Source organism: Gobio gobio (genome assembly GCF_949357685.1).
Source record: "Gobio gobio genome assembly, chromosome: 25".
In the NCBI taxonomy this organism is placed as follows: Eukaryota; Metazoa; Chordata; class Actinopteri; order Cypriniformes; family Gobionidae; genus Gobio; species Gobio gobio.
The window spans coordinates 23,974,065-24,000,231 of NC_137121.1; the positions used below are offsets into that span (position 1 = coordinate 23,974,065).

A 26,167-nucleotide genomic window follows, 5' to 3' on the forward strand; every position below is an offset into this window, starting at 1 on the left:
CTAACACAGGTTTTCAGTTAGAAATGCCATTGCAGAAAAAAAAAAAGTGCTGCCATGATTAATGTATTCAACAAACTAAAGTGGGGTTACAGAGAAAAAAATTTGTCGCATTGAGATGGTCATGGATCTCAACATCAGGGGTGACCAATGCTGTGTAGAATAACAGCTTTTCCTAGGCCTCTGAATATAACTGGAGTCATCATCTCATGTGTGGATATCATTTGAAAAAAATTTTTAAGACCATGGACGTCGGAAGCAAAACAAAATGTGGGTGGGTCCTCTCTCAGAAATGTTTTACTGGATTAGATACCATTTACATTAAGTACAAATATACTGCCTTATATACTAAACGTCTGGTTGGGCCAGACAAAATTAAGGAAATCACTGAATCATTTGGAGCGGCTATAGTGTTGGGGTACGACGCATGGCATTCCGTTTTGACTCAAATCTACCCGAGGTTCGAATCCACCTTTTGCCAAACTCGCTCTACTCCCTTTTCCCGCCTTTTGCCAAACTCGCTCTACTCCCTTTTCCCGCCTTTTGCCAAACTCGCTCTACTCCCTTTTCCCATCACATATCAGATCGGAAAGGCATTTATATTCAATAAAAATTTTAAAAGTGAAAATAAAGCGTCTAACGTGTTTAATAATAAGTGTTTATCGGTTAGGGGTAGGTGAACAGACATGCGCTGAATTAGAGACGATAAAAGTGAGTGGGTCCAATATCATTGGTCGTAAAAAGTGGGTGGGTCTTGTCCCTCACACATGTAAATTCTTAAAGTCAGTATGAAATGGAAGTTGCGATTGGATTTTCTTCCCTATTGTGACATACTGTAAGTGAAACGGCTTCTCAAACAAGAAAAAATGTAGTGCTGGACTTTTTGCTATCGGTCGATTTCATGTGAGTGACAGGTTGTCCCGCCAGTAAACATGTCGTCAGAGAAGAGATGACGCTGGAAGGGGAAGTTAATATGATTAAATACTATGAGAGCACATTCATTTTATATAATGATGGGCACAGAAAAGCATGATCAAATTTGATTTCATGGCGACTTTTAAACAATAGGATGTAAGCATTAGCATCTAGCTAAATCCATTCCCTTAAGTCATTATTACCTACTTCACTTTCAGGTTAATGCATCTTTAAAACTGCGGTGGCAGCTTCTGTCACATTCCTTGGCACTGTCTTCAATTGTATGTCATAAGAGAACTGTGACACATTCCTCGTCCTCAGTTACGCAAAGGGTTTTACTTAATATTAGCTGAAATGCGCACACACACACAAAAAGTGTCTCCTCCAGCCTAGGGATAGAGTAATTCTAATCTTGCATTATATTTAGTATGGATAATGCTATTCAGGCACACGTACATCTTTCTCTCTGGCTTGAGACAAGGCTGCCCAAAATTACTATTAAAAACAGAATGTCAATGAAAAATGTTGAAGGGACACAATAATTATATTAGATGATATATGAAACATTTTTTTTTTTATTTACTGCTGACAAAATACAAAATTGAACTGTTTTTTTAAAAAAGTTAACCGTTTCAGTGTTGTTTAAGGATTCTTTCAAAATGTACAAAATATAGTCATACACAATTTTTGGGTTGTACAAAGTGCTATTGAAAAAAAAAAAAAAAAATAACGCAAGTACAGAAATCAAGATGAGTCTTTCCATCTTCACTGGTTTGGCTTTTTTGCAAGTCTTTCATTAGCTTGACTCACGTTGTCCTTCCATCCCTGTGCCTTCCGAGTGCCTTTTTTATTCTTTTTAGGTGATTGATTCAGATTGGCTGCTTGTGGTGGTCTCACAGCGTTTTTTCTTTGCCGTTGTTTAGGTCGTTTTGTCTGTATAAAAAGTAGAAAAGTGACATTTGATAAATCATGACAACACAATTTGGATGGTAGTATTGCAGTTTTAGACTAAAGGTTGTTGGTTCAAATCCCAATAGTGGATGTCCATGAACTGGAGAATTACAGAGATCTCTTGGTAAAAGTACATCCACCTCCAATGTCCCAGCATGCCTTGGGACATGCATAAAGAGTGGGCATGTCTTTACAGGACAGTGTGAGCATGACGCTCAATAGTTTACACAATCGGCACACATCCCAGGTTCGAGCATGCGTTTTTGCGTCAATGAAATTTGAAGTGTCATGTTTCCTCAGGCTTCAGTCGGGACCAATGCAATGATGTAAGGGTGTAATTGAGCATAGAGCAGGATGGGTGTGATTATCACAACTTGTCCCGACACATATTGCATGTCGCAAGAGCATCGGACAAGTGTATAAAGAGTACAACCACAATCATTTAAAAAAAAAAAACGTTGAAATTTTACATTCAGACATATGCCAATATTAAAATGATCGGATTCTGGTCGTTATTTTCATGGTATGGCCAGTAATCGATAAATGGCTGATATTGAAATTTGACATATATATATATATATAAAATCAATCATTCTATCCATTTTAAATGCTACAAGTGAATTTAGGCATAATAAATATCTATTTTCATGTTGTACATTTATATTGACATTTGCGAAAGACTATATTTAACAGTGTTATCAAAATTAACTTTAAGCAAGCTTTAGATGACGACAAAAAGTCTAAATGCAAAAATAAGGGAAATGACCAAAGATTAATAATACCACAAATTTTGCATTTGGTTGCGGTGTGCTATTAAAATCAATCACGTCCGTTGTACAATACATGAGGTTAGAGATATGAAGAAACGGTAATCTAAGTATGAGCAGTGTTTGCTATGGCAAGCATCGCTATAACTAAGAAGCAACTTTGAAATTAAGTGAAGCAAATTCAGGCACTACTAAAGTGAACTTACTGTTGCACCATCAATTGTTACTCAAACAGATTCATTGCACAACTGCCAGATCATCCTGGGTGTGGTAACTGCAGGAATGTTGTTTTTTAGATATCATGGAAAAAGTGTCCACTCTGAGTAAAAGCTGCATATCCCTTTAAAACAAGACTTTAAGTGCTCAACGGCTCAAGACCTTTCATTTACCAACTCTTATAATAACTACACCACACCACCTCTGGAAATGCTGGATAAACAGTATGTTGCAGGATAAAGAAATAAACATGTCGCATATCAAATTGATCTACAATATTTCCTTTATAAGATACTCTTTTAATTTTTCTGAAATTCAATTGACTTTTTGAGTTGAGGTGTTTCAAAGACCTAAAATGACCAGCAAATTTACATTTAAAAGTATCAATTCCCACTGCAATTGCAAAATGAAGTAAGAAATATAAATGTAAACCATTATATAATGTATACAAATAATAATAAAAAAAAGTGTTCTGAACACATAGAAAAGTGTCCGTTTATATGAATTGGACTAAAAGGGCAAATGTGATATGCATTTTACAATGATTCATATATATATTGTATATTATTTTAAATGAATATATGGTCGCACCACCTGACATTTTCTGGGTGGTAAAATCAGAAATCTTGTTTAATAATGAATTAATACGGTCTTAAAAGCTGTAAAACCAATATGAATCAACACCATACATTTTTTGGACAATGCATTTTAAAACTCAAACTCAAAACTCAATGCATTTAAAACTCAAAAAAAATATTTTTCTTATTTGTCATTGACCCATTTGCGAACCAGCAAAAACCTTTCATTTACCAACTCTCATAATAACTACACCACACCACCTGTAAATACTGTATAAAAGGTATGTTGCAGGCTAAATTCGAACCCAAATATTCCACATAACATGTCTGGAGCACACATGGGTACATTTTGAAACCGCTGGGCCACATTTTTAAAGTGAAAAGATGGGCATACCGGAGGGGGTGGACATGGGGGGAAGGTGCAGGGCGGTCTGTTGTGTTTCTGGTGAAATGGCAGGACATGCAAGGGGTCCAGGGGAACCCAGGGAACCCCTGGCGACACAGCAGGGGGTCCGCAGTGCACAGTCTGCAGGTGGTACAAACTGCGAGCAGCCTTGATCTCGTCGCTGCCTTTGAAGATGGTCACAAAACCCTCACGAGGTTTGTGAACCAGCAGGTACCGTCCTTCCTGTAAACTGGGAAAGGTGTTAAAAGACATAAGCACGAAAGCATAGATTGGCTTAATCTTAAAATACTTTCACATATCCCAGAATAACATGCAGAGACAACTGTTTCAATATCTCGACCAGCCCAACACAGAACCAGTGGCGTGCATTTTGGGTGGGACTATCTGTTTGCCTGATTGCCTGTTCTTTCGGCTAGTCGGCACAGAAATGACACACTTTTAAGGACCGATTGGAAGACCGATTAGGAAATGGAAATCACTTCTAAATGGATATAAAGAAGTGAAAGAAACTTACCCTGAGACTTTTTTCAGTAAGTGGTAGAGTGTGTTTAAACATCTAGTCGGCCTGAAAAAGAAATATTGAAATCGCATTCAATTCCATTAAAAATAGTTTGAAAGCCTAATATTAATGCAATACATACAATTAATATTTTTGAAATACTAATATAAATTCGTAAAAAATAATATTACAATATTTCAGATAAAAATGCGAGAATTTGTCAAATATGCACGCTTTATAAAATAAAAGGCTGAAACGTTGTTAAATCAATGTTTTATAACACTATATATTCCAGAGATTTACTCACTTGAAGTCACTGGTGAGCTTCTGAATCCAGTCGTCAGGCAACGTCTGCATCTGAACCACTTCTGATGTGTGCGCATTGATCCGACCTACACACACAAATAGGTCGATTTTTTTTTTTTAACAGTCTATAATCTTTTAATAACGATAATACTTCAGTTCATTTTCCATAATGGTTGGTTAGGCTACATTTCTATTTAACAGTCAATATCCAAACAAAAGTCTGCAGAGTAGTGTTATTTCTAACTGAAAGTGCTCCTATGTTTTCGTTAATTAAAATAAAGCTGATATAAAATATAAATAACAAGATGAAAAACCTCAACAAATGCTGAAATGAAATGTTGCCTGGGTTTGCTAAATAACAGCTAAATAAAACTATTTTAAACAAATACTATAAATGACAAAAACACTTAAAATATGAAATGGTATATAACTATATAAATAAAACTAGACCGCTGCAGAGCTTGTAGTCCGTTTAAACTGAAAAACAGCTAAATCTGTGTGATGCAGAGCAAAAGGACATGTGTTGACCTGCAACACAGACTGTGAGAAACATTGTAGATGTTGCAATAACTGTTCACACGTTGTGTCTGTCTATTGTCTCTATGCCTCGTAATATTTCACACTGACGGTGTCGTTCAGAGTTCATGCCAGAAGAAAATGATCTCCACCCCCCTACTTGTTCCAAAGAACACAAGACAATAACGAAACAGAGGACATTATCAAGATCGGATGAGCCACAATCGGAAAAGTTTATATCCATCAATGAATCATTAATAAATAAAGAATGCCAATAACTGATATTAAGCTGATATATTGTGCATCTCTGTTGTTTGTATCACTGTTTGTCTGTGTTCCAACACTTGCTGCTTTGTCTTTTTTTAAGCACATTTTTTTTTTTATTAAAGAGCACCTATCATGGAATTTTGAAATTTACCTTTCATGTAGTGTGTAACATAGATCTAAGTGAACAAAAACATCCTGCATAGTTTGAAATATGACAGTGCACCGTATATAAAGTTATTTTCTTTCAAAAGTAAGAGTCGACTCTGAGTCATTTTTAAGAATCGTTAGAAGACCGAAGCTTTTTCTCTGACTAGATGACGTCAACTTGTCAAGTTATTTGAATACGATACGCCCACTTATTGCGCTCCAAGACGCCAGTGAAAACTAGAAAACATCATGGCGACGAGACGCTGTGTTCTGAAGTGCGACTCAAAAGCAAACTTTTTTCATCTGCCCAAGGATGAGCATTTGAAGACTAAGTGGCTTGAAGACAAACCATACATCGTCGCGATTGAGTGTTTATTAGTCGTCAAATGTATGTTTCGCGATCTCAGGAAGCTTTTATTATGGACTTCTATTATGGCACATGGTATCTTCTTCGTCTGTCTGTACATGGACTACATGTGCACAGAGCGCCCTCCGGCTGCCAGTATGAATCGAAAACAACACATAAGAGACTCGATCGCTCATGATTAGGCTATATCTGCGCATTTTGAGGAAGTATTGAATAAAAAATACTCCTCTGTTTAGAAATTTGACACAGACATATGAGAATCTATCAATATGTCTCCTCATCTGCACACTTTTGAACTAAAAGCCCTGAGGGATGTTGATTTGTCGCGAGTCTTCGTGAGGAGAATAGAGGAGTTTTTTTATGAATGAGATCAGCTGAGGCTCATATTACAATCAAACGGTACAGACGCGGTTTTCATATTCATAACTCCTGACACATATTAACAAATTACTGTCACTATAAGACTTTGATGGGCGTTCCGTTTCCGAAAATATCTGCACAGACTAAACCAATCACAACTGACTGGGTCATCGGACCAATCACCGCAGATTAGCGTCACGTAAAGGCGGGGTTTTGAAAAGTGAATCACTAAAGGAATCATTTGAGAATCGCTGTCAAAACAGGTAAAAATAAATGCATATTATAAGAAAACTAAAGTCTTTTTTGTCATTGCATGCATGCAAAACTGTTGTTGGGGACTTCTAAAACAATATTTGGAACATTTTAAATGCCATGATAGGTGCTCTTTAAATAAAAATCTGGTCATATTGACCAAAATGTCAATTAATTGATATTCATACTACCACACCAAATCCTCGTATTAGAATGATTTCCGAAGGATCATGTGACACTGAAGACTAATGATGATAAATTCAGCTTCATCACAGGAATAAACTTGCATGCAACTTTCATCATGAGATTACAAGATGGCAACTAATTCTGTTCAGAGCTGATGACATCCGTTGACTCTTTAAAATGATGTTTCTATGGCAACACTCATAACACTAAACTCTAACACTAACACTCATAAAACTAACACTAAATACATAACCACATCCCTTGTGAAAAAAGTGCTTAAATGTGCACGTGTTTTACAAATTTTTTGTTTAAATTATTGTTTTAATAAAGTTCGGTCATGATTTAAAGAAGTGCACTTATTTGAATGTGTTGACTAATAATAATAATAATTAATTACATTTATATAGCGCTTTTCTAGGCACTCACTCAAAGCGCTTTTACATAGAAGGGGGGAATCTCCTCAACCACCACTAATGTGCAGCATCCACCTGGATGATGCGACGGCAGCCATATTGCGCCAGTACGCCCACCACACACCAGCTGATTGGTGGAGAGGAGACTGAGGGATGATACCAATCGTAGATATATATGGGGATGATTAGGAGGCCATGATGGACAGGGGCCAATGGGCACATTTTTTTGGCCAGGATGCCGGGGTTACACCCCTACTCTTTATCGAAGGACATCCTGGGATTTTTAATGACCACAGAGAGTCAGGACCTCGGTTTAACGTCTCATCCGAAGGACGGTGCTTGTTACAGTATAGTGTCCCCATCACTATACTGGGGCGTTAGGACCCACACAGACCACAGGGTGAGCACCCCCTGTTGGCCTCACTAACACCTCTACCAGCAGCTACCTAGTTTTCCCAATTTGGTCTCCCATCCAGGAACTAACCAGGCTCAGCCCTGCTTAGCTTCAGTAGGAAACCAGTCTCTGGCTACAGGGTGATATGGCTGCTGGACTACATATTAAAGCACAAAAATACTTAGAATTTTAACTATAGTGTGTTATCCAATATTACATTTAAAGGAACACACCGACTTTAGCTTATTCACTGTATCCCCCAGAGTTAGTTAAGTCCATACATAGCATTCTCATCTCTGTGCGTGCCATAACTCTGTCTGACGCATTTTCCTGGCAAAAACGTCCTTCACATAAAAATCAAAGACAACTTAGGAAGTCGGGGAAGGTCTAATTTTTTTTACGTTTCATTACAATATATTCACACATTGGCAATACATAAAGCATTCAGCTAATTGAGTTTAATATAAATTTAAACTAGTGTAAATGACATCCAATCGAGTGTCTGAAATATTACATTCAGTTCACACCTAAGTATATTAAGTAATTTTTTTAAATATGCTAAAGTATCCTTGTTCACAAGGGGCATTATTTCACCTCCATATGCTCTTGCAAAATATTTAAGAACACATGAAGTGCCCCAGGTAACACTAGATATAATACAATAGTGCTTGGAACAGAAATGTGTAGAAGTACTAAATGTTCCAACTGGTGTAAATATGCACAGGCTCATCGCTGTGAACACACTAGGGCTGGATCCTGGACTAAACCCAAAGAAAAGACTAGATTCCTTTAGTAAGCTTAGAAGAATCTCTAAAGCAAACGATATGTCAAGAGCGAGGCTCTTCTGCATTCTTCTGTGATTCTGAGGTATTTCCACCTACAGGCACAGAATGCTGTCATGCAGATTACAGGCATTCTTGGTGTCACCGTGAATGTTATAGTCTTCCATAAGGTAGACACAAACATCACCGATCTATCTATAAATTCTCCAAACTTCGGCAGTCAGAAAAGGAGAATCTTTTCCTCTTTATCTCCTACTGATGTTGAAACCCAAGCAACCCTACACCCACACTGACATGTCATACATACAGTTGCATTCTTCTGCAGCCCTTTCAAAGCTGTAATGTTGGTAGCTATGGCAACTCTGACTCAAAGCAATGAGTCATGAGTCATGAGAGAGGCATGCTGGGAGTTTGCGGGAAGTTCACTTTAGTGCTGACTCCCAGATTACCAAAACAAAGACTTGAGAATAAAAAAATAATAATAATCCCATGGCTACTTTTGTCTGAATTTGCTTAAATTAAAAAACAACAACGTGATTTTAACTTTCCTGATGGCATTTTGCAGGGTGATACAACTAATATTTGTCAGTCAATTGAAAAAAATAAAAAAAAACATACTTTTTTAAACCAAAGGAACCATTTCAGTCATTGTAGTTGTAGTAAATTCAATTAATAAGTAAAATACAGTAACATATTTTATCTTGCTTAAGATCACATTTATAAAATTATAAACAGCACTTTTTGCCAACGTATATTTTTACTATAAAGCATATCATATTAATATGCTTTAATTCGATTTGATGATACAAACTAATCACTGAATTTTTTAAAGCATGAAAAATGCTTTAATTTGATAATGCAAACAAATCACTGAATCAGTTGAATTAGTTATAAATTGATTCATCGAAACAGAGTCTGAACAGATTCACAGAAATGAATAAAACTCAAATTACATTTTTGCTACTGAAGTTTAAGAGATGTTATAAAATGTCATAAAAGACAATAATTTTTACACTCTCATACTACATACACTATATTGCCAAAAGTTTTGGGACGTCTGCCTTTACATGCACACAAACTTTCATCCCATTCTTAATCTGTAGGGTTTAATATGGAGTTGGCCCACCCTTTGCAGCTATAACAGCTTCAACTCTTCTGGGAAGTCTTTCCACAGGTTTAGGAGTGTGTTTATGGGAATTTTTGACCATTCTTCTAGAAGCGCATTTGTGAGGTCAGGCACTGATATTGGACGAGAAGGCCTGGCTCGCAGTCTCCGCTCTAATTCATCCCAAAGGTGTTCTATCTGGTTGAGGTCAGGACTCTGTGCAGGCCAGTCAAGTTCCTCCTCACCAAACTCACTCATCCATGTCTTTATGGAGCTTGCTTTGTGCACTGGTGCGCAGTCATGTTGAAACAGGAATGGGCCATCCCCAAACTGTTCCCACAAAGTTGGAAGCATGAAATTGTCCAAAATGTCTTGGTATGCTGAAGCATTAAGAGTTCCTTTCAATGAAACTAAGGGGCCAAGCCCAACCCCTGAAAAACAACTCCACACCATAATCCCCCCTCCACCAAACTTTATACTTGGCACAATACAGTCAGGCAAGTACTGTTCTCCTGACAACCGCCAAACCCAGACTCTTCCATCGGATTGCCAGACAGAGAAGTGTGATTCATCACACCAGAGAAACCATTCCATGAAGCTCTCTACACACTGTTCTTGAGCTAATCTGAAGGTCACACGAAGTTTGGAGAACTGTAGCTATTGACTGCACATGCGCTGCTGACACCGCTCTGTGATTTTACGTGGCCTACCACTTCATGGCTGAGTTGCTGTTGTTCCCAATTGCTTCCACTTTGTTATAATACCACTAACAGTTGACCGTGGAATATTAAGTAATAAGGAAATCTGACGAATGGACTTATTGCACTGGTGGCAACCTATCACGGTACCACGCTTGAATTCACTGAGCTCCTGAGAGCGACCCATTCTTTCACAAATGTTTGTAGAAGCGTCTGCATGCCTAGGTGCTTGATTTTATACACCTGTGGCCATGGAAGTGATTGGAACACCTGAATTCAATCATTTGGAGGGGCGTCCCAATACTTATGGCAATATAGGCTGTGTTCACACTGCAGGGCTTAATGCTCAATTCCGATTTTTTGAAAAAATTTGATTTTTTTGCAAGGCCGTTCACATTTCCAATTAAATGCGACCTTTTGTGATCTCCTGTGTGAACGTGAAATGACCCAGAAGTGACCCGCATGCGCAGAAGAGTACTCCACGGTCAACGACGTCACTTGTTGTTTACGGAAGTAGCCAAATATGGGTGTCAGCATTGGAGTTCGTTTAGCTTTATTAAAGTTATTTTCGCAACGGAGCCAGCACCATTACAACCTTCTCATGTTAAGAAGAAAATTAAAAAAGAGGAGGAGAGCAAGGTTTTTGGCCATGGCGTTTTGTGGAGCAGTGGTAGCAACGTCGGTACAGAGAAACGTGTGTGTGCGGAGTCGCAGCCAGGAGTGGTGGGATACTGATGTGAGTGGCTTTACTGATACCGAATTCGTCAGTAACTTCAGAATGACCAGATCCACCTTCAATTATGTTTGCGAGCGCCTTCAACTAACTTTGTCACGGGAAGAGACACGTCTGCGGCGGCCCATAACAGTGCAGAAACGCGTTGGAGTTGGAGTGTATTGGCTAGCAACAGGTGCGTACTTCTTCTTTTATTGGCGGTTAGCAACTATTTCTTGTGCATTACCGCCACCACTGGACTGGAGTGAGGAACGGGAGTTACAATGATGACGTTTGTCGCGTATCAACGACGTGCGGGTCGGATACATGTGACCTGGCAGTTCAGACTGAAGACGCATTTCAAAAGATCGGATATGTATCGGATTTGGACCACATACCCAAGTGGCCTGGGTCACATTTGAAAAGATCGGATCTGTGTCGTTCAGACTGTCATGAAAAGATCAGATACAGGTCGCATAAGGGCAAAAAAATCGGAATTGGGTCGTTTCAGCCTGCAGTGTGAACGCAGCCATAGTGTACTTTCTTATCTATGTCAGGTGACATTTGGATCAAACAGATTCATGACAGAGTCACGATAAAAAGGCATAACTTTTCATGACCGCTAAAGGGGAAAACACTGATCAGGTCTCTTACTTATGAAAGACACAGTACTGGAGTGCAGAAGTTTCTCGGCCCACAGCTGACAGGCCTCTGTGTGGGTCAGACTCTCGCCTCCGTAGCACAGCTGATACTCCAGCTTGGGTAAGACATGCACTGGGACGGCCTAAATAAAACCAGACTCAATCATTATCCACTCAAACGGAAGTTATGAGTCACTATACTCTATAAACAGATTCAGAAGAGCTGCTTTTTTTCAGGACAAGCAGTTTTGACCTATGTTTGTGAACCATTGATTGGAAAGAGTCTGTTAATACACTGATAAGACTTAAAAGCCGAGTTTACAGCTCCGCACAGGAAAGCAGACTGTTTAAAGAAAGGGAGTGGTGGACATTACTCAACCCTGGTTAAAATATAAAGAAGAATGCCTGACATGTTGACATACTGACTCAAATCCAATTATAAAGTCAATAAAAGTTTGCTAAAATCCCTTACAAAAATAACAAATAATTATAAGATGTATTATGAGTGTTTGCACAGACTGATGATGTTTGAAACGCTTGAGGTGTATCCTTAAACCTGGGCTAAATAAAGCACCATATTCACAAAAGGTGTATTGTGTTTGTGTATTAGCATGGGTCCACCTCACCCTGAAGGTCTCTTTGTCGTGTCTCGGGTGAGCGATGTCCACACTGCTGCGCACCATGAGCAGAACGTCCAGCAGGCTGTACAGTTTGTACAGAACACTGCCCTCTGCTGGAGGATCATAGTCCATCTCATCCTCAGCACTGATCTGAAGATCCTCCCTCAGAAGACCTGCGATTAGATAGATAGAGACAGACAGATAGATAGATAGATAGATAGATAGAGATCGATAGAGACAGATATAGAGACAGACAGATATATAGACAGACAGATACAGAGATAGATAGACATACAAAGACAAACAGATATACAGATAGAGAGATATAAAGACAAATATATAGACAGACAGATAGATAGATAGACAGAGACAGACAGATAGATACAGACAGATATAGAGATAGATAGATACAGAGATAGATAGACATACAGAGACAAACAGATATACAGATAGAGAGATATAAAGATAAATAGATAGATAGACAGACAGATAGGTAATGTAAATAATTTAAAATAATTTGCATACATAAATATGCAAACCTGCAATAAAAACAACATAAAAAATAACATAATAGACATTATATATATATATCTTACATTTCTATTACATTATTTTAAATATACCTTATAATTTAAAATAATAATTATATATATATATATATATATATATATATATATATATATATATATATATATATATATATATATATATATATAATTATTTTATATAAATATATATAATAATTATTTTAAATTATAATGTATATTTAAAATAATGTATGTTTATTTTAATGTATATTTTATTGCAGGTTTGCATTAATCTTGATTAAATATTATATATATCAGAATTTAAAGTTTTTATATATGTATGTGTATGTATGTATATATATATATATATATATATATATATATATATATATATATATATATATATATATATATATATATATATATATATATATATATATATATATATATATACAGTGCCCTCCACAATTATTGGCACCCCTGTTTAAGATGTGGTTGTGGACTTCTAAAAATTCTCCTTTTTTTTTAAACAACATAGAACCCAAATGCAAAAAAAAGAGAAAAAGTACAAGTTACATTAACTACATTACTTTGGTGGTAAAAAAAATCACACATTTAGAAAAAAAAAAAAAACTTGAAATCATGTGTCCCACAATTATTGGCACCCCTAACAATTCCTCTGAAAATTTTTATTGATTTTTTTTTAAATATATTTTTCTGTAGTTGCTAAAGTTGGTCAGGGTATCTAGGAACTTTTAATTAGTAATTCATGACTTCCTGTTTCCCTGGGGTATAAATATTACGTGACACAGAGGCCTAATTCTCTTACCCATTTGTCAACATGGCAAAGACAAGAGAACACACCATTCAAGTAAGGCAGATGTGTGTCGACCTTCATAAGTCAGGCAATGGCTACAAGAAAATAGCCACTCGCCTTAACTTACCCGTATCTACAGTCAGAGGAATCATTAAGAAGTTTAAAACAACTGGAACAGTGACAAACAAGGCTGGAAGAGGTCCCAAGTTTATCTTGCCACAACGCACAGTGAGGAGGATGGTAAGAGAAGTAAAAAAATGTCCTAAGCTCACTGTCACAGAATTGCATCAAAGAGTGGCATCTTGGGGTCACAAAGTCTCCAAAACAACCATCAGACGCTCTCTACATGCCAACAAGCTGTTTGGGAGGCATGCAAGAAAAAAGCCTTTTCTCACTAACACTCACAAACGTAAACGTCTGGAGTTTGCTAAGCGGTACTGGGACTTCAACTGGGATCGTGTGCTTTGGTCAGATGAGACTAAGATTGAGCTTTTTGGCAACAAACACTCTAAGTGGGTCTGGCGTAAGACAAAAGATGAGTATGCCGAAAAGCACCTCATGCCCACCGTGAAGTATGGTGGAGGATCTGTGATGCTGTGGGCCTGTTTCTCTTCCAAAGGCCCTGGGAACCTTGTTAGGGTGCATGGCATTCTGAACGCTTTGCACTACCAGGACATTTTAAATAAAAACCTGATGGCCTCTGCCAGAAAGCTGAAGATGGGTCGTCATTGGGTCTTTCAGCAGGATAATGATCCAAAACATGTGGCAAAATCTACACAAAAATGGTTCAGCAGTCACAAACTCAAGGTCCTCCCATGGCCATCTCAGTCCCCAGACCTCAATCCAATTGAAAACCTGTGGGGCGAGCTAAAGAGGAGAGTGCATAAGAGAGGACCCAGGACACTGGATGATCTAGAAAGATTGTGCAAAGAAGAATGGTCAAAGATCCCTCTCTCTGTGTTCTCCAATCTTGTGAAATGTTATAGGAGGAGATTAAGTGCTGTCTTGTTGGCAAAAGGGGGTTGTACAAAGTATTAACATCAGGGGTGCCAATAATTGTGGGACACATGATTTCAAGTTTTTTTTTTTCTAAATGTGTGAATTTTTTTTTTTTACCACCAAAGTAATGTAATAAAATGAAAGGTTGGATTTTTGTCTTTTTTTGCATTTGGGTTCTATGTTGTTTAAAAAAAAGGAGAATTTTTAGAAGTCCACGACCACATCTTTAACAGGGGTGCCAATAATTGTGGAGGGCACTGTATATATATATATATATATATATATATAAACTTTAAATTCTGATATATATAATATTTAATCAAGATTAATGCAAACCTGCAATAAAACAATCTGCACAAAAATAACTTAGACATAATATTCATTATAAATTACATTTGACAATACAATGACTGAAAATGACTTGATTTTTGACTTCCGTTCTCTGTCAGTTGTTTAGATATTTTTTTACGCATAGTAAGATGCATTTTATGCCGTTCCTAAATACTGTTAAATACAAAAAAAATTTCCTAAATGGCATTTTACAGATACGGGTCAGTTTTGGAGCATCACCTGTTCAACCAGTGTTTGATATGGGCCACATTTAAAAGGACATTTGAGAAAATTGAGCACAATTTCATCACATTGAACTTAACCTTTGACTTTGAGAGAGTGTTTTAAGCACTAACGTTTTCTTTGAGGGGCTACCAGCACAGGAACAGCAGCAGGCAGTGTGGCGTCCTCTCCCTGTCCCTCTCTGGACTCCAGATACGAGGTCACACACTGTTTGACCAGAGAGTGTGTTTTAGGTTCTGGAGGTTTATCTTCTGAGACAGGTGGTTTCACAGCCTCCTGGTTCTTGCTGGGGGTGGATTTCAGCATGGCGTCCTGCATCCGCAAAATCTGTCCGAGCTGATCGCACTCGCTGGATATTCTTGGTCTTTTGATGCCCTTCTTTGTACCTTTGCCCAGAGGGTTTGTGGGGCTTGATGTTGCTGGGTCAGGTGCTGGAGGGCGGGGGGAGGACACCTCGCCTGGTGTCAACTGGGTTTGAAGTCTCCGTGGGGAGACAATTTGATCTATAACTAGTCGTTCTTCATCAGAATCAGAATCCTGGTCCCCCTTGTCTTCCATCATCCGTCTAGGCCGTTTGGTAGGAGGACACAGAACAGAAGACACTTTTGAATCTTCACTCGCACTTTCCTTTTCGGAAACGGCACTTTCATCCATCGCACCGTTTTCTCCATCAGCCAAAGATGAGGTTTCTCCTTGTTCCTCAGCCACGGTCAACTCAAGGGGTTCTGTGGGAGTGTTTTGAGACGTTGAGCTGGGCTTTGACGTACCTAAAGAGTCTGTCAGTTTCTTGGGGCTTGGGGCAGGTTGAGTTGGATTTGGACAAGCTGTTTTTGGTTCTTTCTGTTCCTTCACTTTTTTACTGGGTTTGTAGGACTCCCCAAAGGACTCCAGGTCTGTTAGATCTGTCTCAAAATCAATACCGGCATCTTCAAATCCAACCACATTCCTGGAGATTTTGTCCTGGGCAGAGTAAAGGCAAGTAAATATTATTTACAATGTAACTTTTATATTTGAATATTTGTTCACTCACTCTTATATAGATTTATTTTGACATGTATTTATTTAACAGATGCTCTCCTTACAAAAATGTACACTGTAAAAAGTGCTAACCTGCAATTTGATAACATAAAGAGCTATTTCTACCTGAAAAATCAGTTTTGATGGTATAACTGTGTGTATTTAAGTTGATTCAGTGATTAAATAATATTTTTGATGAATAAAATCAGTTACTATTTTTAGGTTGCAATTTTTTTCCGTGTACTATGTTAATCATAGTTTACCATAAAAATACCATAGTAACTGCAATTATTGTTCCTGTAAAACATTTATATAGAGTGTGCTTTATATGGTACGCTTTCAGAATCATTCTGTAATTTTATGTATTTTTTTTTATTTATTTATTGGTGATGGTGTTGGCTAATACCAAGTTACCAGCTTTAATAATTATTTAAAAAAATTATATATAATATATATATATATTAGGGCTCTCAGCGTTAACGTGTTAACGCATGCGTCCTTAACGCGTTACAATTATTTAACGCAAATTAAATGTTTAAAACCATTTTTTGCAGAATATTTGTTTGAAAAAGGTATAATATATATATATATATATATATACACACACACAGTATTATATACTGCAGTTCAAATATAATACATAATAATAGCTATTATTGTAATTGCTGTATTATTAAATATATTTTGACATAATACAATAAACATATTGTTCATATATTGTACAATATAATACAATAGCATATCATTTTGGCAGAAACTATAACGTAGAATTTTCTTTTTACAATCCAAAAGTAACTACAAGTGAAGAATAATAATTCTTTAAAAATAATAAAAAAAAGAGCCAATAGTCAAAAGATTTAATAATTATTAATAATCATTTATTCCACTGTTTAGAGTTCCTCTACTCACATTGAATTCCCCTTACCTCAGGAGGGGGGTCCATTTCAAAGGAGAGCTCTTCTGAAGTGAGGAAAAACACGGGTCTTGATACAGTCTTGTTGAACGCCAGCTTCACGCTCTCCTCATGAAACAGCAGACTCCTCTCTCTCCAGCTCATCTCGGGCTTCAGCAGGGGAGGATCAATGTATGCCGTCTTACTCTGACTGCTGCCTGACAACCACCACAACATTCACTTGACAGACTGTTAACTACATTACAATCTTCTGGTCTCATGAAATGACCCCTCACCTTTCATAGGATTCATTTTGACCCAGATGGGCAGCTCCCATGCTTCCGTGAACTCCGAGCTGTTATTCAGGAGATGAAGGAAGGCCTCTTTCGATAAACACACTTGTGGCTCGTAAATGCCGCTGAGTTTTTCTGCATTACTGTCATTGCTGATGGTCTGCTGAAATTAAAGAGACATCAAGATGCAGACTCAAGAACTATATTTGATTTCCACAGGCACATTAAATTAATTCATGAGGTGTAGGGACAACATTTTTATGGGTGGCCCCTACTTCTCTTAGTGGAGGTCATGGGCTCCAGTTCCTGGTTACCCGGCCTAGACTCTATCAAATATATCAGAGTGATATTTCAAAACAAAAGGTAGCAGTGCCACCTAGTGGTTAAGATCACATTTTGCAAGATAGAAACATGCAGTCTCTAACAAAGGCAACATATTTTGGCCCTTTTTGACTGTAATTCAAAATGCGCTGGATAATTAAAATGAAGCCTATTTTAGCATTACTGATGTTTTTTGTATTATATTATATTTGTGAAAGGACACATTTGGGTCCTTTTTCACCAGCAAAATTCTAAATTTAAAAACAAAAAAAAAGGAAAATGAAGCATATTTTAGCACGATTAAGATATTTTTGTATTATGTTATTATATTTGAAAAAGGGAGCTATTTGATTGAAGATGTAAAACTATTAAATATGTTTTGCATAAGGAAAAAGAAGCCTATTTTAGCATGATTAATATATTTTTTTGTATTATATTTGCAAAAACAACACATTTTTATCCTTTTCACCAGCAAATTCTAAAAGTAAAAAATAAAATATATATTTTGCACAAGGAAAATGAAGCCTATTTATCATGCTTCATTTTTTCTTTGGTTAATATTATATATTATTGAATTTGTGTTATATTATGAAATAATTTTCATGACAATTCATCAAGTTTCTTACCCTGATTTCTTATTATGACAATGGTATAATAGTAATAATAATATTAATACATTATTTGAATGGTATGTAATAGTATTTATATATCATGGCAGATTTTAAACAGTGAATTTTTTAATAAAAATACTTTTTGTAGAAAATGCGTAATTGTACTTTTGTATGTTGTCATTAGTTTCAAGACAATGACAAAATACAAATAAGGAAATATATAATTTTGGGGTAAAATATGGCCAAATATATGACCAAAAATTGACAGTAAAAATCACACAGTCACAGACAGGCTACGTACAGTGTGTGCTGAAGTTGCTTTTTTAGCTGGAGGAACCACATTTGACACGGTCTCATAGTCTACTGCAAGCTGGGTGTCTTCTGGGATCACTTTATTATCCACCATGTCTATTTTACCCTGAGGAGAAAAACAGTAGACATGGATGAAACACACAGCAGTAGATCACATTCACACATTTAAGTTAATCATTAAAAAAACTATAGAGTATACGTACCATAGCAAGAAGCTGTTTCTCAAAGTTGAGAGAAATTTCACACACAAACTTTACACTGGTCAGGCTAGTAATCTCTTGAATGCTGTAAAACTGTGGGAAACTCTTCACATGTTCCAAACAGGCTGTAAAAAATTCCTGTTGGGGAAAATATACAAAACAAAATCACCAATAAAATATTCAAAAATGATAATGAAACAAACAAAGATAATAGAACAAAAAAAATAATAATTGAATTAAAATACACAAAAATTGTCAATAAAATATTTTAAAATGATAATGAAAGAAAGGAAAATTTAAATAATAAAAACCATCAATCAAATATTCAAAAATGAGAATGGAAAAAGTAAAAGTAAATTCAAACATACAAAAATTGTCAATAAAATATAAAAAAATGATAAAGAAATAAAAATCATAAAAATAACATTAAAATTTAAAAAAAATCTATAAAATATACAAAAATGATAATGAAAGAAAATTAAAAGACAAATAAAATTAGAATATACAAAAATCAATCAAATATTCAAAAACAATATGAAATACAGAAAAAACGAATTAAATTATAAAAAAATCATCCAAATATTCAAAAACAATATGAAACACAGAAAAAAACTAATTAAATTATGCAAAAATCAATCATTCAAAAACGACAATAAAATAAAAATAATAAAAAATAAAATGAAAATATACAAAAATCATCAATCAAATATTAAAACAATAATGAAATAAAGAAAAATAATTTAAAAACAATACAAATTAAATTAAAATGTACAAACATCATCGATCAAATATTCAAAAATAATAATGAAATAAAGAAAAATTATAAAAACAATTTAAAATAAAATAAAATGCAGAAAAGTTTCAAATATTCAAAAACAATAATGAAACAAAGAAATATAATAAAATGTAAAAAATAAAAAAACTGAATATTTAAATATTAAATAAATAAATACCTCAGTGTAGCGGGTGCTTCCTGGTGGCATATAGTTGTACCCATCAGCACATGCTCTAGAAACATCTTGTAGGTATTTCATAAACTCTGCCACCTCAATTTTCACACGCTCCACCAAAGGCTTAGAAATGAGACACAAGATTAACCACATGAAAACAGCCTTGCATCCATGTACGACAATCAAAACTGTCCCAGTATAAAAGGCAGCCGATCGAGACTTGAGATGGCCTACCTTTGACACTTTGGCATTAACCTTGCCAATGAGAGTGCCGAGATATGATCTGCGCTGCTTTGCGTTGATGGTGGTAAAGCAAGGGTAGGGCACTGGCGGCTCAGGGAACGCTGAAATCTCAGTAGTCTTCGCAGGTTTACGTTTAACATCATTTTGAGTTGGTTTGCATTTAGTCGTGGCCTCATCTGATGCAAGGGTGTTACTGACATCTGAATCTCCGTCACACTTCACAGTCTGTGTTTCTACTGAGTGTCCATCTGGCTTTTTCTCACCCGTTTCCTCATTTTTTATGTTAGAGCTTCACAGGAAATAATCAAAAACGTATACACATCAATAAAATATCATCATTTAACCCCCTGGTAGTCTTCGATCGTTTTAGATATGTTAAAAAAAAATCTTATGCTTACTGCCTTTGGTCAGGACCACAAGTGTGACCTCAAGTGTGTATGTGTGTGTGACAGTATCCCTAAATTCTGCCAATTACAGTATACAGAAAACTTACCATGGTAATTTTATAGAAATTATATATATATATTTATGTATATATATGTATATACACACACACACACAACTATTTAGGCTACTATTTGCCCACATTAGATAGAATTGATTGTGTTATTGTTGTTAATAAAGATCAGTTTTATATGTGGTTATGGTCTTACTATAAATAAATAACAGTTTAACTACAGTTACCGTAAGATACGACCACTGTCACCTACCTCTGTAAAAAAGCATATCGTTCTTTAATGTTAGGCGTAAGAGTGAACTTTTCAAACACATCTCTCGAGAACACGAAAGGACCAGTGACAGGAGCATCATCCCTGCGGACAAATCATCCCTAATGACACCATCTTCATAACAATTATCAATAAAACGTGTTTATTTAGAGATTAATATTGTCACCAACCATTTTAACTCCATGACCGCTGATTTTTACATTTAAGTGTAGTTCACATGACTTTTGTCTTTCGCACGCTGACGTTCCCTCGTATCATAACAGTGCGCCGATTTAATCTTCCGGGAAGAACCAAAAGATGACAAAACAGTTCCGCTTCTGAACAAACGGCTGTGATAACCCCGGCAAACAAAATAGTAATACTTACAGCTGTATAAAGTATTTTCATACAGTGTTTGTATCAGACTTACCTCAGTTTCTTAAATCAATCGATCAATTTCAAAAGTTAAAGTGTACATAATATAACTAGGGTAATACTGAAGTAAAATTAAATGTGGATACATTTTATGTATGTTTGTTTACTTGCTTACATTCAATGAAACGATAGGCCTACATTTTATTTATTTAATTACCTATAATCAATCAATTACGTTTATGGCGAGACACTGACTTGACATTTTGAAACATTACTCACATTTTCCTCTGTCCTGTTCGAAGGTTTTACATTAATTTATGAAGTTTCGAACTATAAATATTATGCTAACAGTGACTATTTTAGAGAAATACATATTTTTTATAGGCTGACTTCTGACATGTTAAAGGTGCAATAAGAGATTTTTTTTATCAATGCTGTTAAATAGTGGATCTGACTGAGCACCAAAACACACTTGTAGCCAATCAGCTGTAAGGGGCGTGTCCACTCTTGATGGGGGAAGAGAGAGCTCAGTGCACAAGACAGAAGTTAGCAGAACGACTATAGAGAGATGGCAGAGAAAATACAAAAGAGGAAAAGGCCAGGGCAATATAAGGGTTAGGCAAAATTGAGGTGGGACTCACGTTAATATCAGAGAAGCTTTCCAGCGCTGGAGAGACCTAAGCGGTTAAGGCCTAAAAACAGGTGAAGAGGTTGCTTTATTTCTTCTCTCTACTTGAGTAACGTTGGTTTTGCTGTGTTTCACAGAACTAAGGCCGTGTGTCCACCAAAGCGTTTTAAGCCCGCTCTGCTGAAAATGCCTTGCTGTGAACGATTGAGAGCATTTTGGCAGCTCAGTGTTTTTTTTTCTTTTAGTTCAGACTATTTGCTTGCCATGACACGGAATATCAGCGGAAGTGTAATTTCACAGATAGTTTGTTTCTTCTATATAAACATGTCGATACAATGTAAAATATCTGCTTTACATTATTTTGTTAAAATGCTTGTTGCCGTCTGTTGAGGTTGTACAAGCAGAATGTGGCGGTTGGTCGGTGTTGTATTTGTCCCGCCCCTCCTCCACTGTGATTGGAGAGGCTGGGTAAAAAGTGACAGTGATGAGTGCTACGTTTTACTCAAAGTTGAACATTTTTCAACTCTTTGCGACCGGGATAAAACGCAGAGCGATCAACGCTTCAGCGTGAAACAGGCGCTCAACGCTTCGTTACGCTCATGGCGTTCTAAAAACGCGGCGTTCACATTGAAAACAATTGGAAAAATATGGCCTATATCTTTTGGTTGAATATATAGGCCTGTGTGTCATCTTCGCTTGTTTGTTCATTTGCATTATTATTGTTATTATAAACCTGGAACATCTAAACCAGCCTACACCGCCCGTTTCAAGCATTGGCTCCCAAAGTATATCCAAAAAGTGAGATAACACTCCTAATATGGTTTTTATTTTACCCTTTTAGTGATGACTAATCTTGTCACATTTGTAATAGTTACTTGGACTATCGTGTTATGTAAGGAGCTGTTCATAAAAACGGTGTTTGATTTTTGGAATGGAAGAGATTTTTATTTAGGAGCTAAATAACAATTAGACATTTGACCTGAATTATCATAGTAACACAAATTTCTTTCACTTATTGATGATGACATCATACCCTCGGGCGGCATGCACAGCAGATTCTGCCATATATAGCCGTTGCCTGTGTTGGATAGCGTGTACGTGAATGTGGGGGTGGAGGCATCAAAATAGGGGTGTGATCCTTGTGGGTAGGGGTGTGTTTGTTTTGAATGTGCCTTTTGTAGAATTTAAAACCTACAATAAGTGTATTTTTATGATAGCAGTAACTGTAAAGGGACTATTGTAATGGGGAAAATCAAATGTAGGCTAATGTACTGTAGGCCAATTACTAAGCTCAGATTCATCTTACCAGTTAACATTTAGTCTGTGCTTTTATTATTTATTTCAATTTTTAATTGTGTGATTTTAACTTTAACTTTTCATGTTTTAACTGCTTCATAAAGCATTTTTTTTAGATTGTAATGTCCTAATGTTCTTCTAATAACCCTAAAATGTACTACAGCTGCCAAACAAAGCCATAGAGAAATGTATTCATATATTTTAAAACAATCTAATTAAATCTTGGGCACAAAACATTCAGCTATTAAGAAAAGAAAACCTGTAGGTTAGACATACACACATACCGATCAGACAAAACATTAAGACATTATTGTGTTGGTCCCCCTTTTGCTTCCGAAACAGTCCTGACCCGTCGAGGCATGGACTCCACTAGACCCCTGAAGGTGTGCTGTGGTATCTGGCACCAAGATGTTAGCTGGCTCTTCCAAGCTTTATAATGGCAGTGAATTGTTGGGTCATTTTTGAAGTCCATAAAAGTGCATCTATCCATCATATAACTGCTCCACACGGCTCCGGGGCGTTAATAAAGGCCTTCTGAATTGAAGTGGCGCGTTTGTGTAAGAACAATATACATATTTAAAACTTTATAGACTAAAATAACTAGCTTCCGGCGGTCGGCGGTATGCAAGTCGACTTACGGTGAAAGAGTAACTTGGAAGGGCCAGGACATTTTTAATAAAACTCTCGTCTGAAAGAAGAATGTCATATACACCTAGGATGACTTGAGGGTGAGTAAATCATGGGCTAATTTTCATTTTTGGGTGAACTATCCCTTTAAGTCCTGTAAGTTGTGAGGTGGGGCCTCCATGGATCGGACTTGTTTGTTCAGCCCATCCCACAGATGCTCGATTGGATTGAGATCTGGGGAATTTGGAGGCCAAGTCAACACCTCAAACTCGTTGTGCTCCTCAAACCATTCCTGAACCATTTTTGCTTTGTGCCAGGTGCATTATCCTGTGAAAGAGGCCACAGCCACCAGGGAATACCGTTTCCATGAAAGGGTGTACATGGTCTGCAACAATGCTTAGGTAGGTGGTACATGTCAAAGTAACATCCACATGGATGGCAGGACCCAAAGTTTCCCAGCAGAACATTGCCCAAAGCATCACACTGCCTCCGCCGGCTTGCCTTCTTCCCATAGTGCATCCTGGTGCCATGTGTTCCCCAGGTAAGCGACGTACACACACCCGGCCATCCACGTGAAGAAAACGTGATTCATCAGACCAGGCCACCTTCTTCCATTGCTCCATGGGCCAGTTCTGATGCTCACGTGCTCACTGTTGGCACTGTTGGACAGGGGTCAGCATGGACACCCTGACTGCTCTGCAGCTATGCAGACCCATACGCAACAAACTGTGATGCACTGTGTATTCTGACACCTTTCTATCAGAACCAGCATTAACTTCTTGAGCAATTTGAGCTACAGTAGCTCGTCTGTTTGATCGGACCACACGGGCCAGCCTTCACTCCTCACGTGCATCAATGAGCCACAACATTAACATAAACATTTGATATAGCCTACAATATAATTGAACACGTTCAAAGGTCTATATTGTATCGTTTATCATTGTAGGCTTATTTAAAGGGGCTATATGCAACTTTTTCCCCAAAATAAACGTAACAATAGCCTTTTTATTTTACCATTTATTACTCAAACATCTCCTGATGAGCATACTGACACCTTGTCCGCTCACAGTGGGTGCACCTATAAGCCTGTATCCTATTTTTCCTATTTTCTGGCGAGTCGTCTTTTCCCGCGCTGTCTGCGGATGTGACGTCACCCCCGCTGCGAGAGCGAGCAGAAAATGAGAGCAGTTCTGTTTTTTGGCCACAGGTGTCAGTCGCGAGTTTAAATTTCAGAAAAACGCATATAGCCCCTTTAAGTTAATTTTCTGTATACTGTATATTTATTTGACTATTTATTTGATAGTGGTTAAAGGAACACGCGACTTTTTGGGACTTTAGCTTATTCACCGTATCCCCCAGAGTTAGATACGTCCATGCACACCATTCTCATCTCCGTGCGTGCCATAACTCTGTCTGACGCACCCACCGCTAGCCTAGCTTAGCACAAAGACTGGAGGTAAATGGCTCCAGCTAGCCTACTGCTCAATAAGTGACAAAATAACGCCAACATTTTCCTATTTTCATGTTGTGATGTGTATAGTTACATCAACAGAAAATTAAAAGTTGATTTTCTAGGCCGATATAGCTAGGAACTATACTCTATAGTAATGCGTAATGATCAAGGACCTTCCAGCCGTACTATGAGTGCAGCGGCGCAATGATATTACACAGCGCCTGAACATAGGCTAACAAACAAAACCAACGTGACAACCTGCTCACAGAGAACGTGCTGGGGACTATTTTCAGGCGCTGCGTAATATCATTATGCCGCAGCACCCATGGTACGGCTCAAAGGTCCTTGATTATTACGCAAGAATGAGAGTATAGTTCCTAGCTATATGGCCTAGAAAATCGCAACTTTTCATTTTCCGTCGGTCTTAGTACACGATGTAACTATACACATCACAACATTACATCACAACACAACAATAACAAGGCGTTATTTTGTCTCTTACTGAGCAGTAGGCTAGATGGAGCCATTTACCTCCAGTCTTTGTGCTAAGCTAGGCTAACGGTGGGTGCGCCAGACAGTTATGGCACGCACAGAGATGAGAATGGTATGTATGGACTTATCTAACTCTGGGGGATACGGTGAATAAGCTAAAGTCCCAAAAAGTCGGCGTGTTCCTTTAATAAAGTCAAATAATGGTATGTGAGAGAGTCCCCATTGTGGTCCTGACGATCAGTGTTAGAGGAACTGTGTAACAACTCAGGCTTAGCCTGACAGTTAGCCAGCCCTGAACCAGGTTAGTTTCCCAGCATAAGCCGGATTGATTGAGCTTGAGCTATGTTGAATTAGCTTTGTGAAACCAAATCATATGACAATGTGTCAGACTAACTTAAATAAGCCTGGCTTATTTGGTAAACTTGTTTTATGAAACAGGCCTCCAAAATCACTTACTGGACCTTTAAAGTAATCTTTGGAAACCACACAGACTTTTATTATGACAAATTTTAGTCGGGTTCAGGGCCGTAAACACCGACATTTTTTAGTTTAGTATATTTAGACCACTTCTATCATTGATTGCTATCAAAATGTGAAGAGAGTTTCAACCAGTATAACAAAAAGTGTTTAACAAATTGCCTATCTTAGCTACAAGTAAACTCTGCAAGCCACTTTAAACTATTTGAAGCCATAGCTAGGCCTACTAAAGTTGTGTGTGTGTGTGTGTGTAGGCTATATC

At 37.2% G+C, this 26,167-nt stretch overlaps 1 protein-coding gene across 2 annotated transcripts; it reads right to left on the minus strand.

Moving 5' to 3' along the window:
- Positions 1-1,456: 1,456 nt before the first annotated feature.
- On the minus strand, positions 1,457-20,869 carry ice2 (interactor of little elongator complex ELL subunit 2). 2 transcript variants are annotated; one of them, XM_079809260.1, is made up of 15 exons: positions 20,749-20,869; positions 20,561-20,662; positions 19,842-20,139; positions 19,611-19,730; positions 18,661-18,795; positions 18,447-18,563; positions 17,217-17,376; positions 16,954-17,138; positions 15,125-15,971; positions 12,102-12,268; positions 11,489-11,618; positions 4,637-4,721; positions 4,345-4,395; positions 3,819-4,059; positions 1,457-1,845 (listed from the first exon to the last, which is right to left on the minus strand). In XM_079809260.1, the coding sequence occupies exons 1-15, from the start codon at positions 20,760-20,762 to the stop codon at positions 1,678-1,680; spliced, it is 2,820 nt and encodes a 939-aa protein (XP_079665386.1). In that variant the 5' UTR covers positions 20,763-20,869; the 3' UTR covers positions 1,457-1,677. The 2 variants fall into 2 exon arrangements, with proteins under 2 accessions (XP_079665386.1, XP_079665387.1); XM_079809261.1 differs by having other exon boundaries at positions 1,466-1,845; positions 17,217-17,373.
- Positions 20,870-26,167: the final 5,298 nt, after the last annotated feature.

What these genes read in the sequence shown, in the direction of transcription:
- ice2 (XM_079809260.1), bottom strand. An exon ending in AAGCTCACCAGTGACTTCAA is followed by an intron (nt 4,396 to 4,636) that starts GTGAGTAAATCT and finishes TTTCTTTTTCAG; the next exon opens with GCCGACTAGATGTTTAAACA. An exon ending in CCCCATGTCCACCCCCTCCG is followed by an intron (nt 1,846 to 3,818) that starts GTATGCCCATCT and finishes CTTTTTATACAG; the next exon opens with ACAAAACGACCTAAACAACG.